Raw genomic sequence first — 20,334 nt, forward strand, 5'->3', positions numbered from 1 at the left:
CTCGAGATATTTTGATAATGAATTATTTGAAGAACTTGAAACGGACATTGCACTTTTTTCCTCCCATGGATCGGTTCTTCTTATGGGCGACTTTAATTCAAGAACAGGGAAATATTCGGATAGTATCTGTCAAGAAGGGTCGAAAGTTATTCCAAATGACCGATCTGAACTTTCGCTTAATCCAACTCAGCGAAATAGCTTTGACAATGAAGTGAACAATCACGGAAAAAGACTTCTTGAAATATGTAAAAGCGCCGATCTCAGAATATTGAATGGAAGAGTCAGTGGTGACTCTTTAGGGAGAGCTACCTTTCACGGGAGAAATGGTATAAGTGTAATTGATTACGCACTGTGCGATCAAGATTTATTCTTAAATGTTTCAAATTTTATAGTAAAACAGCCCACGTCATTATCAGACCATAGCCCTATAGTGACTTGGCTAAATATTAATTCGACCAATTCTGATACATGTATTCAAAAAGGATCGCATAATAACATCAACTCTTTAACGCGCATATCAAAACAGTTTGTTTGGGAAAGCGATTCTACACAGAAATTCAAAGATGCTTTACGCTCTCCAGTTATCCAAACTCTCATACAAGATTACATAGACGAAAGAGCACATATTGACGATGCTAACACTTCCCTTGATAAAGTAGAAAATATTTTTAACACAACTGCAAGACAATGTTTAAAGATTAAAACTACAAAACAGCGTAAGCGTATCCAGTCATCGTCAAACAAAAAATGGTTTGATCGGGAATGTAGATTAAAAAGACATGAATTGAGGAAATTGGCAAACCAAAAACACAGAGACCCCCTGAACTCAATTTTACGTGAAAATTACCACGTCGTTCTTATGCAATACAAAAGTTTACTTAAATCTAAAAAGAACGACTATTGTAATAGCAAGCTGCATAACTTGGAGGAAGCAGTTAACAATCCAGATGCGGCTAATTTTTGGAAATGTTTAAAATCAATGGATGACACTATTAAAAAAGAAGATACTCCTTTAGTGTCAGAAGAAAATTGGCTGCGATATTTTGAATCTCTTCACTCCAATGATCGACTTAATCCCATTCAAGAGAAAATCTGTAACGAACTTCAAGAAGAAGAAGTCCGGAAAAAACAATTTCGGCCATTAGATCACTTGATTACCGAAATTGAAATACGAAAAGCTGCCAAAAAGTTAAAGAACAACAAATCTTCTTATTCAGATAAAATTAAAAATGAAATGATTAAAGCAAGTATCAACGACCTTATGCCCGTATATTACAAACTTTTCAATGGAGTTCTAAATTCAGGTTCCATGCCTCAAACATGGTGTGGTGGTCTCATAACGCCAATTTATAAATCGGGTGGAAGAAGTGATCCGTCAAATTACCGTGGTATCTGCGTTTCGAGTTGTCTGGGTAAACTGTTTTGTTCTATTTTAAACCAAAGGCTTCTCGAGTATTTCAACACCAATCATATATTACACAAGTCACAGATCGGCTTCATGCCTAACAATCGAACAGCAGACCATGTTTTCACACTCCGAACTTTGATAGACAAGTACGTCCATAATCACAATGGCAAAATTTATGCTTGCTTTGTCGATTTTAGAAAAGCTTTCGACTCAGTCTGGCATAATGGGCTTTTAAGTAAGTTATTGCAAATTAATTTAGGAGGATCCTTCTACAATTTAATTAAAAGCCTTTATTCTAAGTCTTCTTGTTCGATAAAAATTGATCAGTATCAGACACGACCCTTTCAATATATGAGAGGTGTACGACAAGGTTGCGTTTTAAGTCCACTACTTTTCAACCTTTATATTAACGATTTACCGTTCTCATTTGAAAATATTCTGTCTGATCCTTTTGTCCTACCAAACGGTACAAAATTAAACGCTCTATTATATGCCGACGATTTAATTATTTTATCACGTTCGAAAACAGGTTTGCAAAACTGTCTTAACACATTAGACACATACTGCAACACGTTGATGTTGAGCGTAAATCCCAAAAAAACCAAGATAATGATTTTTCAAAAACGTGCGAAAAAATGTACTGAACATGTATTTTACATAGGAAATCAAACAATTGATGTTGTACAAGATTATACTTATTTAGGAACCAAAATATCTTCTACAGGAAATTTTAAAATCTCACTTGATCACCTAAAAGAGAAAGGACTTCATGCACTTTTTAGTTTGAGACGACACACAAATTTTAGTAGATTGAAACCTTCTCTTGCCTGTAAAATCTTTGATACAATGATATCTCCAATTCTGCTCTATAATAGTGAAATTTGGGGTGGTTATGTAAAATCTGATTTTAAGGCCTGGGATGGTTCACAAATTGAAAGAACACATCTACAGTTTTGTAAACGCTACCTTGAAGTAAGTAATAAGGCTTCTAATGTTGCATGTAGAGCTGAGCTTGGTCGATTTCCTCTCCTTATCACCATTAATCAAAGAATCCTCAACTATTTGATATATCTCCAAGAAAAGCAACCGGATTCTTTTGTTAGACAGTCTTTTTTAATTTCATTAGAACTTCACACCGCTGGTAAAAATAGTTTTTACTCTAATCTTATGAAGATATCCGAATATTTTAATTTTGGTAATTTTAATCCTGATTTAGTAGACACCGCAAAAGTGACAATGTTTCTGCAGTCAATGAAACAGAAATATATTTCGTATTGGCAGCATACTCTACAGCATTCCCAAAAACTAGAATTTTATAGATCTTTTAAGAACGAATATGCTACCTCCAATTATCTAGAGTTAACTAGGAGAGTTTCTGGTAGGAGAACATTAGCTAAATTACGTATTAGTAATCATAAGTTAATGATCGAACTAGGCAGATATAACAATACACCCAGACTTAATAGGCTCTGCCCGGTCTGTGATTGTAATAAAACCGAAGATGAAATTCATTTTCTCTTTTATTGCTCCAAATATACAACAATAAGAGATAACTTTTACAAGACAATACAGCCTATCATCTTAAATGTCAGCCAACTACCAGTGCCTGACTTGATTTTAGAATTAATGAATTCTTCCGATCATTTTGTGACCATTCAATTTATTAAATTTATATCATCTTGTTTTGATTTACGTAACAAAATACTATCAATGTAATTTATTTTATATGAATCATTTTTGTTTTTTACTATATATTATCATTTTATTATTTTTATTATTATTACTACTAAATAAGTTTACGCTTTTGCAATATTGTAACAAATTTACAGTCATGCAAATAAAGCTTGTTGTTGTTGACCAACAGCCAAGAATACCTATCGATGAGCGGGTACCCGTAAAATCATTCTGAACCATTGCCCAATGCAAGACCGTTCTTTTTAAAAGAGATGCACCCCCACATAAAAGTTTGCCAAGGGTGCAGAGGGTCACTTTAATCAACATCAGGAACGATTTGCAGTCCTCCTTTTGATTTTTGTGTTGCCCGAAAGGAACGGCGATCATTCAGGAACCGTGGAACAGGGCTGCTCAGCACCCCCTCTCGGGAAACGGATGAACACTGCCATCTTCGCCTGGCGTGTATTCAGAAACAAGAGCCTTCGTTTATTCTGCACTCTTTTTTAATCCCTGTAGGTCTGCCCCTGACTCGTCTCCAGTCGTCTCTTATGCGAAAATTGGGATGATTCCCTCCGTGTTCAACAGTTGACTCAAGACGGACTCAAAATACGACTGGGGAAGAGTCAAGAGTCTGCCCCTCACGGAATGCCATAAAACCTACCTCGAGCAAGAGTTTGGTTTCGATGCCAGTGAGATTTGATTCATTTGACTGGGACACTGGATAGCTAGGCGACCCGTTTCCGCTCTGAGCCCCTTTCTTCTGGCACTGCCGATCTAGTTCGCGTTTCTTGTTTATATTGTTGAGTTTCTCATCTGTGCTCACCACGTTTGGAATGTTGTTTTTTTTTCTTGAACGTTTCTTTACCTAGTAAGTTTCCACACCACTTTTAGTGACGATGTTATTCGTTGATTACTCCCCACACGATTACATCTAGTTGGCCGTCTCTGTTTTTTAAAATCTGAATGCAGCGGCTAACAGGATGTTTTTGAAGAAATAGTGGCAAACACAGTATTGCTTTGTTTCCCGGGGGGGGGGGGGGAGTACTCCCATAAATTTCGGATAGGGGTGTGCCGTCAAGGTTCTTAAACCCTGACCCTATTTAAGGATAAAGAAAGCGAAAATTGATACCCTTTTTAAGGCCCAAAACCGAAAAATGACACCCTATTCAAGGGAAGGAGAGGCGTTCCGTGACGACCTAAATAACGGCTAACCGTGCACGGCAAGACACAAATCTTTATAAAATCGCTTTACTAATACCTGAAGAGAAAATTCAGTTTTCAGATATCTTTTTCTCGTTTAGCTGGGCGTTTATTTTAGCTAATAGAATTAAGGTACCCTATCTAAGGATCACAGCGGGAACACATTGGCAAAAGGGGCAAAAATGATACCCTATTTAAGGACCGAGAACTTCAAAAACCATACCCTATCGGGCTGCACATACCTATATAGGCCACATATGGGAGTACCCCCCCCCCCCACCCCGGGCTTTGTTTTCACAAAGCTTTGCGTTTCTAAGATATGGCGTTTGACATATTTAAAAATTGACAAGAACAGGTAAGTTGTGTTCACGAAAGCGGCATTGAACAATTATGCCAGGCCTTTGAGCATTTTTTACATCTTATTGCAAACTTGTTACTGTTTTAACTGCGTTTTTTTTAAAACTCATTTCTAACGACACCAAACACCGAAAATAAATTTTTAAGCTCCAATATACCCACTGAATCGCTCAAAGGACGAATTTTTCCAGTGAACTTTCAAATTCATTTTCTCAAGCTCTGATAAAAAAATGTCTTTGGTGTTTTTCACGGATTATATTGGTACTCGATTAATATAACATTAGTTGAGTAAGTCGATGGTAGCATGGTGATAATAACGCCTTGCTGGGGGTGTGTTCTAGGCTTTGTTGAGGTATGTAAAGGTTCTGGAAGGTGTTCCGGGGGTTTTCTGGAAGGTGTTTCGGGGTGTTCCTGGTTTTTCATACTGTTCCGGGTGTTCCGGGGTGTTCCGGTGTTCCTGAAATTACTACATGACGGAAACTGGTTTATCTTCGGAAAAGTTGGAAAATGATCGGAAATGTTCGTAGGGCCTTCGAACAACGATCAGAGAATCTTCGGAAATCTTCGGTCAAGAAACTGCCCAGAAAACAAAAAGTTGCTAGAACGGAAAAGAGTTGCTTCAAATCTGAAAACCTGCATAGTATTTTTGGTTTTGGGAAAGTCTTAGCACCCCGTTTCAAAACGCTCCGCGGCCTCTGAACGCGTATCCAGTTCGCGACCAGACACAGCAATAATAAACTTTCAAACAGTTCGAAGAAGTTTAATCAAACTTGAGGTTGAAATCATGGTTGAGGTTTAAACTGAAAAACAACATAAACAAAAAACTATGAAACACAAATTAACAAGTAGCGAGCAAACAGGCGAAAACATAATACTCACATTTTTCTGGCGCTGTGGCTGCGAAATGTCACTCTGTAGAAACAACAGGCGAAAACTGCAGAAATCTGCGCTCGTACAATACGGTGAACACCAAGATGAAACTGACGGTTAACGACGCTGAAAATTTGAATATAAAGTAAACAAAAATGCTTATGCTATCTGTGTGATGTAATCCGATGCTAACTGACACCCAAACTCTTACGGAGATTCCTAAGGGACCAAAACAGGTCAGGTGTAAGATCCAACACTCGGGACCAAAAGCGGCCGAATTTTGATCTTCACGTAATTGGAAATTATTTTTATGCGCGGCAAGATTGAAAGAGTTTCGTTTCGATAGAAACGGGACTTAGGTTTCCAGGTAGTAACCGACAAATAGCTACCATTACATTAACAGTTTTAGCACTGGACAAGACACCGTTTTCAGTCCTATGACTTCTAAACTTAGAATCCGCGCTGTCAACGAGCTTGACTATAATGACTTTATCTTAACGTTTGGCAATGTTGTTGAGAAGACACCGCTTTGTGCGGCCGCGGTGTGTACTAAAAGGCCTTTCTCGTCCTTTACCAGTTTCGCGGCAGCGATGTGCCAGTTTATTGACAATCTCCCCAACGATGGAAAAGCAGCGATTTTGCGTTGCTACCTTGATCTGGTTGTCCGCTGGGAATCTTTATCATGTGAATCCCAGAAAGAGCAGACAGAAGCCGGTATCCGAACACTGAACATCAAGGACATTCAGCAATTGAAACATTATACCCGACTATACAAAGAGAAGTTTGGCTTTCCCTTTGTTATTTGCGCTCGTTTGAACAAGAAAGATGCCGTTATGGGGCAGATCAGAGCACGTCTGAACAACAATGGCGATGAAGAGTTAAAGTGTGGGATTGAAGAAGTGAAAAAGATCATGTTGTTGAGGATGAAAGATTTGGTTGAATGCGAAAGCTCAAAACTCTAGTGATCTCCAGTTGCCTCATATCCGCCTGTGTGGACGCAAGTTTTCTTCGTGAGGACTGAACTTCCCAATATAGCATCCCTTAAGTAAAGAAGCCTCGACCAAACGCTAACGCAAGTGGACGCAAGTAGCCGCAAGTTCAACTTGCGTACAGACTTGCGTTGGGTGGCCAAACGGACACGCAAGTTAAGTTGCAAGATTGCAAAAAGTCATTTAAAATGTTATGAAGTGCTGAATTTAGTATTTGAAATAGACTACAAAAATGCGTTGACTTGCGATGGGTGGGCAAATGGGGAAAAAATTGCGTTAACTTAAATGCAAATTTGATCTTTACCAAAGTGAACGCAAGTCAACGCAAGTGCATGCACGCAAGACGCAAGTGGACGCAAGTGGATACTTGCGTTGCCGTTTAGGTCGGGATTTACTCATTTGTAAAACATAATTACTGGGAATGGCGGAAAATAAAACTTAATGCAGTGATGGAAAGATGAAAAAAGCAAAAAATGAAGGACACACTGTAAAACTTATTAAAGACAAACTTTATATAAATGGCCAGCGCTACAGGGGAACATCAGCCAACGAAGAGTTGATTCTAAATCGGATGAATGTCACTGGACCAAGCTAAGTCTGGATTAAATCGTCATTTAATTTAGAGATCCTTATTCTAACAAACTAAAACCTTAGTTATGTATATATTATTTGATATTTTAACCTAAATCACTGTTACTAACGAGAGTAAATCATGTAATTTTTGCGATTGCGAAATAACCCAAGATCAAAGGTCGATAGCATGCAACATCTGCAATAACTATTATCATAATAATAGGCATTGTTTACGTTTAACAAATCTGTCTTGCACAGATAGACAGCTTTCTTGAAACATCCGAAAATGGAATATCTTTACTTAATTGACCAAAGCAGGATAGAAAATACCGTAAAATTCCGGTTATAAGCCCCCCCGCTTATAAGCTCCCCCGGTTATAGGCCCATCAACCTGGAAAAACAAAAAAATACATCCGGTTATAAGCCCCCCCCCCCGGATATAAGCCCCCCTCTACCGGATGACAGTATTGAACAGGGCTAAATGTTGCTTTTTGTGCGTTTTTAACTTAAAAACGTATTTCGAACAACACTCCCGAAGCTCGTTTCGAAACGTTTTTTTCCTTCCGCTTATAAGCCCTCCCGAATATAAGCCCCTCCGCTTATAAGCCCACCCAAAAACCCTTACGAAGTTGTATAAGCCCAGGGCTTATAACCGGAATTCTACGGTATTGTGTTTAGCCCATATCAACATGATCTACTAGAAGTCCAGGAGAATATCAATGACAGAGATATAGTACCAAATTCTACATCTCAATTCTACACATCACCTGACTGATTTAATAGTTTAGTCGCAAAAAGACAACTGACTGAGAACAAGTTATCTTTTTTACATTTAAATATTAGAAGTATAAGAAATAAGTTTGACGCGTTGTTAAATTACTTACATTTGTTAACCCATAAATTCTCAATAATTGCGCGTACTGAAACTTGGTTAAATGATATGTATGGTGACAATTTTAAAATCCCTGGGTAAAACTTAACTAAAGTTAACAGGCAAAATAAAGGTGGAGGGGGGATTTGTATTTTTACTAGGGATTATATTAAAATCAAATTACGAAATGATCTAGTCAATGAAGAGAACAATAGCAATACTGAATTTCTGTTTATTGAAATATTAAATGAAAAATGTAAAAATATTATCGTTGGCATAATGAATCGACCCCCAAGTAGCAACTTCAATAGCCCGTTTTAAAAATAGATAAACTAGAATGAGAATCTAGTTGTGGTATTGATGAAATTAGAAGCAAAGTTATAAAATATGTGGCTCTTTAAGTATCTGTTCCATTAACTCACATTTTTAATCTGACATTTTCTACCGGTGAAATCCCAAATGATCTTAAAGTAGCATTGATAACACCAGTGTATAAGGCATCCGAAAAAAATGTATTTTCGAATTATAGACCGATCTCCGTACTTCCATTTTTTTCTAAGAAATACTTGAAAAACTAATGCATAAAAGACTGACTGACTATATAAATAAAAATGGAATATTTACTGATCGTTAGTATGGATTTCGAAGTAAAAGTTCTACTAATCATGCGATAATTCTGATAATTGAACTTGTCGATAAGATAACAAAAGCCATTGAAAATAACGAATTCACAGTAGGGATATTTCTTGATTTATCAAAAGCATTTGACACGGTAAATCATAATATCCTTCTAAAAAAACTTTATTTCTATGGTATTCGTGGCAAATGTCATGCTTGGATCAAAGATAATCTTTCCAACAGAAAACAAATTGTTAAATATAATAACATAAGGTCAAAAAGAAAAGATAATTACTTGTGGGGTCCCACAAGGATCTATTCTTGGACCGTTACTATTTTTAATATACATCAACGACCTTACCGACTCAACCAGTAAACTATCTACTATTCTATTTGCTGATGATACTCATCTTTTTTGTTCAGGTAAAGACCTGCTAGAAGAACTAGAATTGTTATTAAATGAGGAATTAGCTCATGTCCAAGAATGGCTAATGCTAAATAAACTAACTCTAAATGTAAAAAAATCAAATTTTATTATTTTCAAATCTCATAAAAGGAAACTGAAAAAACATATGAGTCTAAAATTAAACAACGAGATGCTACAGTGGGTTGAACACACCAAATTTCTGGGAATCATAATTGACCAACACCTGACGTGGAAAACCATATCGATTATGTCACTAAAAAGATCATAACAACTACAGGTGTGTTTTGTAGAATTCGCTTTTACATTAGTCAACCACTCCTGAGAATGTTGTACTATAGTTTAATATACCCATACCTTTATTATGGAAACATCGTATGGGCTACTGACTTATCCAACGCGGTTGGAAAAGTTGTTTAAATTACAGAAGAAAATATTAAGACTAATAACCTTTTCATCATACACTGCACCATCCCTTCAACGTTTTAAGAAACTAGATATTTTGAATATACACCAAATAAATGATCTACTTATCGCCTCAATCAGTTTCAGCCTTACTAGCAAATCCACCTTATTTTGAAGACTTCTGCATAGAGAACTCTAAAGTGCATAGCTATAATACTAGAGGATCAAAGCAGTTTCACAAGACATTTAACAGAACAAACTATGGGAAATACTCCACTAGGGCCGGAAAAGATAATTAACATCTGGAATGAAATACCAAAGACTATCATATGCTCTGCATCTTTAAAAACCTTTAAAACGAAAATGAAGCAATTCTTTTTGCAAAATTGATACTGAAATAGATCTTATTTTGTTAATCGACTACTCTTTGGCCGATCTTGCGTACCGTGGAACTCCTTTAAATCAATTTCCTTCCTTGACTTTCTGTAACAGTTTCTATGACTGTCACCAATCATTGTTCAGTGACAAAAGTTTCTGTGGATCTTTCCTCTGAAAATATGGCCGAGATCGCTTTTGATCGGTTTTGATGAAGACTGTTAAAAAATAAAAGTAAAAAAGTAAACTTTCATTTAAACTAAAAATATATTATTTATTTAATAGACTTAGATTAATTTTTTTCCTAGATGTTAACTACTGCATCGGTGTCGCCGCCGTTATTGCTTAATTTTGCTACAGGGACATGTTGCAAAACCGTCCACACGAGAATCCCTGCAACATTTTGTGCTTGCGACATGTCCCTCCGATCCGAAATTGAACGAACTGAACTCTGTGTAACATGCCGCAGAAACAAAATTGCCGCAAAATTCGTGTTGCATGAAATTATCAGCACAAACAAGGGTACGCGTCGCTGCGACAAGTTAACGTTCCTTTGACATGTTCCCGCTACATTTTATTTTTGTGTGTACATATTGTGATTTTGTCGCTGCTACATGTCCCCGCTACACGTCCCGGCCGCTACATGTCTCCACAGTGTAAACAGAGATAATGGTGTGAACTACACATATTTTTGTCGCTGCTACTTAAGCCTGTGAGCAGACTCTCTATTCGGGTGCAACGGTGAATCTCTCTTCGAGCGCCGAAGGCGCGAGTTTCGGTCGCCCAGCGCCTTACTTCACTCCCAAAACTGGCGCCCGGTTGGCACTCGCGGATTCGCGTGTTCGGCGCTCGAAAAAAGATAAGAGAGCCTGCTCACAGGCTACGCTGCTACATGTCGCTGCAACATATCCCTCGTGTGTAAGCACCTGATAGTCAATCAGAATTAGCTAGAGTTGGCAACTTGGGATTTCTTACCTGACCATTCCGCGTCTTACATCCTATGCGTGACAAAATGGAAGAGCGCTTTCTAAGCTTTTTTTTTCAACTCTTTATGCGAAGTCATCACTTCGAAACGAATGTGTGCATGAAAACAGTGGTGTTTTCAGATATTCGGTCGCGGAATTTTTATTTACTATATTTAGATCTCTTGACCGCGGCCGTAGGGCGAACAACGTAAATAAAGAAAACGCTGTTATGTAATAGTTCTGCCCACGAGTGTATGTTTGTCTAAAATGGTGGGAACCGGGAGAAAAAAATTAACACTACATAATATTTTGTTTTTGAAAAGCACAAGTCGACGCAAGGCACTAAGTAAGGACAGTAGGGCCTGATACAGGATAGCCTGCGAGCTGGCTCAACTACGGTCACACGCGCGAGAAGTGAAGAGCGCTTCCACGAGCTAGGCGATACGGCGGGGAGGTGACCCTGGATAGGCGCCGCTCGCTGTAGCCTCTTCGCCGCGCGTAAATTTCCCAAACGTCAGCCTCACAGGCTAGATCCAGAAGTACTGAAAAGATACCCATGCGGGATATCCAGAACCTTTGCGGGTTTTATTAGAACTGGGCTTATATTTGTTTTAAACGATTTTCTGGTGTTCTGATTCTTGTGGGATATGAAGGGGATTATTAATATCGGGTTGGAAAGTCTTGTTGTCGTTTGAAAGGGATATACATGCGTACAACTTGAATAACGCACCGGTTAGTAAAATTTCTAAACCGATAATGTCGGTCAGTGAGACACAAAACAAGTTCTCGAAAGTTCTACAAGGACTCAAGCATCTGAACTACTTCTTTGTCCGCGCTTTGCTCTCCGAGTTCGCGCTCTGACTGTATTATAGGCCTCTATTTATCTTACTCACTACTGGCCCTAACGGAGAAAGCCTGACGCCCAAGAACGAATTTCAGTTGTACATCCTTTGGCCCGTTTCAAACGCCGTACGGCCGTGAGAACTATTCCGGAACTATTAAAATTCAACTGACTTGTGAAAGTTTCGCTTTAGCACGGCGCCGATCGCGGCACGGCTTTTGTCGGCAGGTCTATATTAAAACACCGGTGTTATCCGGCTGTTGTGTGTAAAAGTTTTGAAAGATCTGATTTACCATGGGTGTAAACTTGAATCAAGATATTTTGTCTCTTTGCCTAATCAGAGCATATATATTCTAACGACCAAAACAATATTATAGGGCCCTTTCAATTAGAAGGATTTTTTTGCGGTCGACATTTGAAAGCTGATTGTGCCGTGGGGGCTTTCTTTCGGTGGGGTTGCATTGTTTTCGGAATTTTCCGGTGCGGTATTTGGCGGGAGTCTGTGTTTCAAAACACGTGTCGACTCACGTTTTCTCGATTAAAGCTTCCCGTGAAATGTCGTGACTGCGACCGTGACCGCACCTAAACCCTCTCGTGATTGGTGTGAATTGTTTTCACTCAGCCAATCAGAACGCTCAATAGTAATGAACAACTGTAGCCTTTGTCCTCACGCGCGATGACCTTCAAGTGCAGTGAAAGGTAAAAGCGTGTTCGATCTACAAAAGGCCAAGGACAACAGATGTGAACGAAAGTTGCACAGGTAGTTCGTCCGTCAGCAATTTTCTGTTTGGCCGGCTGCGTCGACACGCGGAATATTTCCTCAAATCGTCCTCAATCGTTGTTGTGAAGTGGGGCGAAAGTGAACGTTGGCGGGAATTCATTCATTTAGTTCGTATTTCAGCGAGTTGGTGAACTATGACCGCCGGTAAGTTTAGCGACGATAATCAGCGAATTATTCGCCTTTCTGTCCCTCGAACGTTCCTCGTAATTTATTTCAAAACCAATTTTTTTATTATTTTGGAATTCGCGTTTATGTGTGTAGTGTAACAGAAAAAAGATTCTTGTTTACATTTTCGCTGGTGTTTTGCCTTGATGACTGGAATGCTGTGCCATTTCCTTAAATATTTTCACACCAGTGTGAACAGTTTCATGACAGTAAAAACGTTAATAATGCAATGACTGAAAATTTCAAGCTCAGGGTAATTTTTCTAATGAATATACCTGATTCTTTTGAAGATTTAATGAAATAATTGTTCGCCTTTCACCAACGCCAGCTCTCTCTCATACTATACCGCACACTCGTGTAGGTATCAGTAAAATTACAAAATTCACGTTTCGGTTTTGATTTTTAATATGCAGAGTCGTTCAGGAGTGATTTTTTTCGGCGCAGCCCAGTTCTTTCAAACACAGCTTTAAAACAAGTATGGGGAGACTGCCTTGTTTGTGGAGACCGTGGTACTGGAAAACATTACGGCATTGTGGCTTGTGAAGGCTGCAAGGGTTTTTTCAAGAGGAGCGTGCGAAAAAATCTGAACTACAGTTGCCAGGGGAATGAAGCTTGCCCAGTTGATAAAATCCACAGAAATCGGTGCCAAAGATGTCGACTGAACAAATGTCTTACCATGGGCATGAAAAAGGAAGGTAACTGATTTTAATTTAAGGAGTTATATATTAACAGTATTTTCTGCTTTGCCCAACGTCAGCACTGGCACAATTCCCTGACCTCAAAGATTGACTGAGTTTGACGAACGAAAAAACTCTTGAAGTATTAATGAAGGCTTTCGTGCGATTCGGCCCTTAGAAAGCGTTACATGTAAATAGTCATTTTATTTTGTTAAAGATAAGAAAAATGAAACAAGTTGAAGTTTGACAGTGATTTTATTTTCAGGGTAAATTGTCAAAAATTAACAAGAAACGACTCACTCAACTACGGAACGCAGGGTCGAAAAATTTTATATAATGCCTGGCATGATTCAGAACTGTAATTCAAAGGAGAAAAGTTCAAATTTTTCCAGGCCAACACCATCTATAGGGCTGTTACAGTGGAATTCCGATTTTTTGAATCTCCAAGGGAAGCGAAAATAGGTTTCGGAAATCTAGTGTTTGACTGACTGAGAGCAGCGGTCAATGGAAACGACTTTTTGTTCGAGTTACCGGGAAATTCGAGAAGTTGAGGTTCGAGAATTGAGATTCTATCGTTCCTCGTGCCGAGGACGTTCTTTGGTAAATCAAAATTCAAAAGCCAAAAAATCACGCCAACTTTGAAATGTTACAGCCCTAATTCTCGTGGCCGGTGGTAAGGTATTCACGTGTTCTGATCGGTTTGCATGAGGTTTTCATTGAAATTTTCTTTTTATTGACTCAAAATATTAATAGCTCTTCAAAATTGCAATATTTAGCGAGTAAAGCGAAATGTTTTATAGCTGTTTTTACGTTTTTGCTTTAAAGGAAGAATATTTTCATCGGGTTTTGTCAAAACTACTTTTGTGTCATAGGCTAATTTGCATAATCACGTGTAAGGCCATAAGTTTGTTTGAAGCCCAGAACATTTCCGCACGTGTTAGCGTTGCGTGAGTGTTTCTTCTTCTGCGCGAGCGAGTCACGAACCTAAGAAGTGTCTTACAGAAAAGTGTTGTAGATTTAAAGAACCCATCCAAGCGACATCAGCCTGTGGGCTACTTTTAAAACTTACTGCAGTAATTAATTTCTGTGCTGCTGCAGAAAACTCTTTGCCTTGTGCAATTTAAACAAAATTCTGCAGGGTTTAAATGTTACATAACAGTCAGAGTTCTACAGGCTAGGGTCCAAATTTACATAACAGTCACATGTAAGACACAAACATCATGACAGTTGCTCACATGTTGCATGTGTTTTTCTGCCTGAGGAACAGTGACAATATCCCTGAACACGTGTCAATAAATTATAACAAGGCTTGTTTTGGAGAATTTAAAATGAAAAAAAAAATTGAAGACTGAAATGACTATATTTATTAACGGGTATATCTTGTAGGCTCGTTGTATAAATATGTGTTTCTTGCTATTAGGTTTCACACACTGAGCTGAATAATTTTATTTCCAACTTTCGTGATAACTGCCCAAGTTCAGTTATGCTTCAATTCCTAAATCCCGTCCATTGGGTTGTTTACACCGTTTCATAAATGACACAACATGATAAAAATAAACACCTGTTTTGGAGGATAATGTTTATGCGGTTGACTGAAAGGTCAATCTCTGATACTAGATGTTACATAACAATAAGTACATGAAAATAACTACATGTATATGCAAGCAACACGTGTTGGTGAACACTGACAGGTGATGTTCAGAGTAGAGCAGCTTATTAGTTGCATAAGTGATGGCTAATGGGTCAAGCATCAGGGTCTTATTAGTCTCTTGAAAAGAAAAGTGCAGCACAATGCATGTATCAAAAATTTATGTTTCTCTGAAGTGGGTACCAAAGCGGGGATTGTGATCCAGTTTCTCGCACACGTATACTTGAAACAGCAGAATTCACGAATTACTTGTCTTTTCTAGCTATTTTCACACGTCACAGTTGAATTTTTGGCCTATTTTCATGCACAACGGTCTAATTTAATAATCCCTTTGCTACCCTCTCTGAATTCTCGGGGAGAATAAATTGTTATTTTGAAATACCGTATTTATTCGATTAAACGCTGCCCTCGATTAAAAGCTGCCCTCGAATAAACGCCGCATTTTAGCGCAAAAATATAAATAAATGCCGCCCTCAAATAACGCCTCATCATGATGCAGCGTTTATTCAAATAATAGACTCAATAAGCAAATCCAGTAATTATCAAGCTTGAGCAAGCCTGAAATAATTATTTTCCTTGATTGTAACAATGTTTTAAGAAATTGAAAATGACTTTTGAGACCAGCACTACAACATGTTCCTGTTTTTTGTAGTTCAAATGTTCAGATACCATGCTATTATTTGCAAGAAATAAATTGAATTTTAAATAAACGCCGCCCTCGATTAAACGCCGCCCTCGAATAAAGGCTGCATTTTAGCGCAAATATATAAATAAATGCCGCCCTCAAGTAAACACCTCATTATGATGCAGCGTTTATTCGAATAAATACGGTAATTCATTTAAATCAGCAAAATGACAAAAAATTGAGAGTTGTGTGCTTTTCAACAGAGAAAAGCCAAGGTAGAATAAAGTAATATCTGGTGTAAATCCTGGGGCTTATATATTTTGTTCACAACATTGTTTTTGTTTGGCTTATTTTTGGCACAGGCTTGTATAGGAAAGGATTTTGCATCTGAAAAACTTTATGTGCATACTTGTAAGAGTGCTGCAAATATAAGGAACAAATCTCTAAACATGACAAATTATATGAAACAGGAAACACATGCAGTCACGATGAATGTCATAAGTCTCTGAGCATACCGCATAAAATTAAGAAAAGACACAAGCCCTACATGTACAACAGGGGGCTAATAATGTGTTGTTCCAGAAAATTTCCGAGTGTTCCCCCACAGCCGGAATGGTTTTTGGTTTGAAACTGCCCTCCACCACACCCTTCCAGAAATTTCAGTTTAGCCTCATACTTTCCTTAAAAAGTTTTGGCCTTTTAGACCCCACACTAGGCCACTGCCTTGGAATCTCCAGTGACCTTCTGAGTGGCAGGTTATATATGTTTGGGTCAACCACACAATCAGTAGATCGGTGGTTGCTAAGTCAGCGAACTTATAAATTGTTTTGTGGGATGGGGGGCTTAGTTACATGGATATGGAGTGGCATTTAATTATCAGGTCTCACTTTATTTAGCATAGTTAATTGGTAGAAAAAGTGAAAATATAAGGGGTTATGGATAGCAGGGCTTGAGACTAACTTTTTAACTCACTGGTTTACTGGCTAGTGACATGTCAGATTTTACTAGCCAAAAGTAATTTTTCACTAGTCAGGTATATTGATTTCTATCAAGAACAGTTGACTTTTCCGAGTTTTTCACTAGCCAAATGGCTAGTAGGAATGCTAAACCTGGTAGCCAAAACCTAAATTTTAGTAGCCTTTGGCTAGTTGGCTACCGTTAGTCTCGAGCCCTGGATAGCAATGAATATTTTGCCATAAGCCATTTGTGTGACTCAGGAGGACTCCTTGCTAAAGTACCCGAGTCATCTTGCTCTTAATAGTGTGGTGACTTGCTAATATAAGCTAGTGTTTAGTGTAACTGTACAATGTCTTCAGTTCTTGCTTTAATTCTCTTTTCCCCAGCTGTGCAGTGTGAAAGAAAGCCTATTACAAAACGCATGGAGAATGGCACAAATGAAAACCACCCGAGAGCTGCAAGTTTGTCTCCTGATCAGCATCATTCTGTTTATCCAGTTCACCAGGATAAGCCAGAAGTACAACCTCTCACACCAAACAGAATGTCAGTTTCATCCCCGACAAGCCCTTCTCACATATCACTTCCTGGTTTTCTTCCCACAGACCAGTATGATTGCATCATAAGCTCTGAACATCTCCAGTTTAAACTCAATCCTCCAACCCTTGGCGTGTCTTCCTTATCAATGGAATATGTTTATGAAATTGCCACTCGTCTTCTGTTCCTTACAGTTGATTGGGCACGAAGCATTCAGGCCTTTCGCAGTCTGGAAAATACAGATCAACTAGTCTTGCTACAAAGTACATGGTCAGACCTTTTCATGCTTGGAGTTGCACAGTGCTCTAGTTCTTTCCCCTTGTCGCCGTTGTTGACACTTGCCGCAGTTCAAATGGAACGCAGTGAGAGCAGCGAAGATCACAAATCGCCAGTGTTGCCAAAAGAGCCGAGCATGCTTGAGAGGATAATGAGTGTGAAGGACTTGTTGTTCAGTCTTGAGAAGCTTGAGTTGGATTCTGTGGAGTATGCATTACTCAAGGCAATTGTACTTTTCAATTCCGGTATGTACACATCATGTGGTCTTTCTTTTATCTTTGTTGAAAGTACTGTAGGGCAAGACACTTAACTCTCATAGTGCCAACTCCCTCAACCCAGGGTTGGGTACTGGCACATTTAATATTTGGGGTAAAATAAAAAACCAATGGACTAGCATTCTAGATGTAGTTGCATAATGCTATGGAAATCAGGGTAAGCTCTGGCCTGATGGGCCTCTAGGCCCGAATGTAGTCAATTACCTTCATTGTAACCTACATTTGAATCCTGATATGTTGAAGCTTCAAGGGGAGTGAAAAACTGGCTTGCACTATTGGGGATTTGAGTTATCGAGGGTAAAATAAGTTAAAAGTGGCCTTGAGGGAGATCAAAAAATGGTTCAAGTTAGTGGGAGGTTCGAGTTATTGGGGGTCCAGGATTCAACTGTACAGGTTGAGGGTTGAGGGTGCTCATCGTACCTTTTAGGGGTAAAATTTGTGGATTGGTTCTCATCTTAGGGTGTTAAAACCTAAAGTAACCTCTGCTAGAGTTGACACAATACCTTTTAGTTCATTGATCTGAAATATGACAGGAACGAGAAATAATTTCCAGTCATCAAATTGTCAGTGCCAGTTAATTTGTTTTTTTAGAATTGGTACCTCTTCAGATTGAAAATGAATTTGGGCCATGCCCATAGAATGAGATTCTGGTACCTTTTAGGAGTGTTTCTGAAATTTCCCAGCGAGCACCCCTGTCATTTTTATTGGGGAGTCCCCCCTGGGAAAAACTGTCTTATTTTTAACATTGTTATTGACATTTTTCTTATCTGTCTTTTCGTACAGATTGCTCGAGTCTGAAGAATCCTAAGCAAGTTGAAAGGCTCCAAGAAAAGGCACACTGCGCTCTCAAGCTTTATGTTGAAAAACAACATCCATGCAGCCCTGAACGATTTGCCAAGATACTTCTTCGACTTCCTGCCACACGAATGTTGACTCAGCGAGCTGCTGAGGAATTGTTCTTTTCTCCTTTGATTGGAACTGTCAGGATCGAGAGCATAATGAACAATATAATTTCTAACTCACTGTCATTTTAATATTAAAATACCCTGTCAAATTGAGTGCAGAAATAATTAAGTACTTGATTTGCTGTTAATATTCATACACCCTGATTTTCTTTAAAATCTTAACAAAAATTTGCTGCTGACATGTAGTACTGTGCTTTAAAATTGTTCCACCGCAGTACATGTTGTTTTGAGTTACCCTAATAAGAACATGAATCATAGGTAGGTAGGTCCGGTATGCATGCATGACTGTTAAACTGCTTATTATTATTATCTGGTCACAAACGGCCACTGAGATAGTTTCAATTTTTATAGGATTCGCGCTACAGTTCAACACCAATCATGCCCATAAAAAATTAAGCAATTTTTGTGAGAAGCTTATAAAATTTTGTTTCAAGCCTACTTACACAAGGCATGTAGAAACTGTACAAGAATTTGGCTTTATGACTTCAATGAGCAAAATATCTGAACATATACAGTATTTTATTTCTATCGGAATTCTGGGGGTGAGGGGTAAAGAAAGGGTGACACCATAAAAAAGATCTCTCAACGGCTGTTAATGCAAGATCGTTTTGTTACAGAGGAAAAGTCAAGCAAATGGCATCTCGAAGTTTGGGTTTTTCTTGATATTCTGCAAGAATAAATTTCCCCTATTTAACCATTTACAGAGCCTTGCTTCTATAATTGGATATTTGCGAAAAAAAATGCGTTTTAACTCAATCTACTTACGTATTCATTACGTTTCAAGTCGCAGCATTTTTTAATCTACTTTGTCTGAAGCTAGCCAAGCTCGGGCAATGAATGAAGATGGACTTGTGATAACAGATGATCCTTCATTCGAGCGCGGGAACCAGAACAGCTAACCTGACTAGATTCCGCCCCGCAGAAAATAATCCTTCAAAGAGATCTTAAAATTATTTTGCCCGTGAATTCCCGTAAATAATCCATCAAGCAAGAAATTTGGTTGGACTCGCAAGATCTTTTTGTATTCGACCTATAAAGTCAAACCCGACGCTTATGTAGCTTTTACCAAATGCGCGTAAACTAGGCGAAAAACAAAAGTGTTCAGGCTATCTGTTTTGAAAAAAAAAAAAAAAAATTAAGGAAAAGATTTAGATTAGTTGGCTCCCCGACTGGGCATTTTTTATTATATAAAAAAATAGGTTTCATAAAAAAAATCATATTTATTGGCACGGAAATAAATAAACCTAATTGAAACAATTGGTAATATAAGTTTGATAATAGTTGCATTTATTTGAACCAGACTCAAGATTGTAATTTATTTAGTCTGTGAAATAGTGTAATTAAGAACGTCAGTGAAAAAAAATAAATGTTTCTGTTTGCTATCTAGCTTTTCTTCAATATTAAGTAGTTGTGTTGTTTGTCTCCGTATTCTGGTGGGTATTTGAAAGAATTACACTTAAGATGAGGATTGAGTGTACCATGTAATGCTACAGTGATATGCGGGAGCGCCTTTTAACGCCGTTTACGTTCAATGCTAAAAATGTTTTGTTGGTGCCTTTTGCGGCCCATGCCGAATCATGCTTCTATAACAGCGCCTTTCCGTTACCCAGGAAATCTGCCACTGCACAGGTCTACCTTCTTTACATTTTAATAAGTAAAAAAAAAACCCACCCACCCACACCCTACCCCTCTCCCCAGATTAGACAGGTTCAAGCCGCATTGAAATTAAAACAGCTTTGCTTTTTTTCGTTGATGACCCTAAGTGTAGGAAAGTAAAGTATGGTTACTTTTGTTGGGGGGTCGACCATATTTCCTAGCGGATTTGGGTCCAAATCGAGGGGAGTCTAAATCCGCTGGGATA

General features: G+C 38.4%; 1 protein-coding gene and 1 pseudogene across 1 annotated transcript; both read left to right on the forward strand.

Annotated features, from left to right (window-relative positions):
- The first annotated feature begins 5,926 nt into the window (after positions 1-5,926).
- LOC144654138 (2-oxo-4-hydroxy-4-carboxy-5-ureidoimidazoline decarboxylase pseudogene) lies at positions 5,927-6,499 on the forward strand (annotated as a pseudogene).
- A 5,750-nt stretch (positions 6,500-12,249) lies between these two features.
- Positions 12,250-18,562, forward strand: LOC144654638 (nuclear receptor subfamily 2 group F member 1-B-like). The gene is made up of 4 exons (XM_078514835.1): positions 12,250-12,495; positions 12,930-13,211; positions 16,810-17,478; positions 18,292-18,562. The coding sequence occupies exons 1-4, from the start codon at positions 12,486-12,488 to the stop codon at positions 18,540-18,542; spliced, it is 1,212 nt and encodes a 403-aa protein (XP_078370961.1). The 5' UTR covers positions 12,250-12,485; the 3' UTR covers positions 18,543-18,562.
- The last annotated feature ends 1,772 nt before the right edge of the window (positions 18,563-20,334 follow it).

Source organism: Oculina patagonica, chromosome 5 (assembly GCF_052425735.1).
Source record: "Oculina patagonica isolate OP01 chromosome 5, crgOcupat, whole genome shotgun sequence".
Classification (NCBI taxonomy): Eukaryota; Metazoa; Cnidaria; class Anthozoa; order Scleractinia; family Oculinidae; genus Oculina; species Oculina patagonica.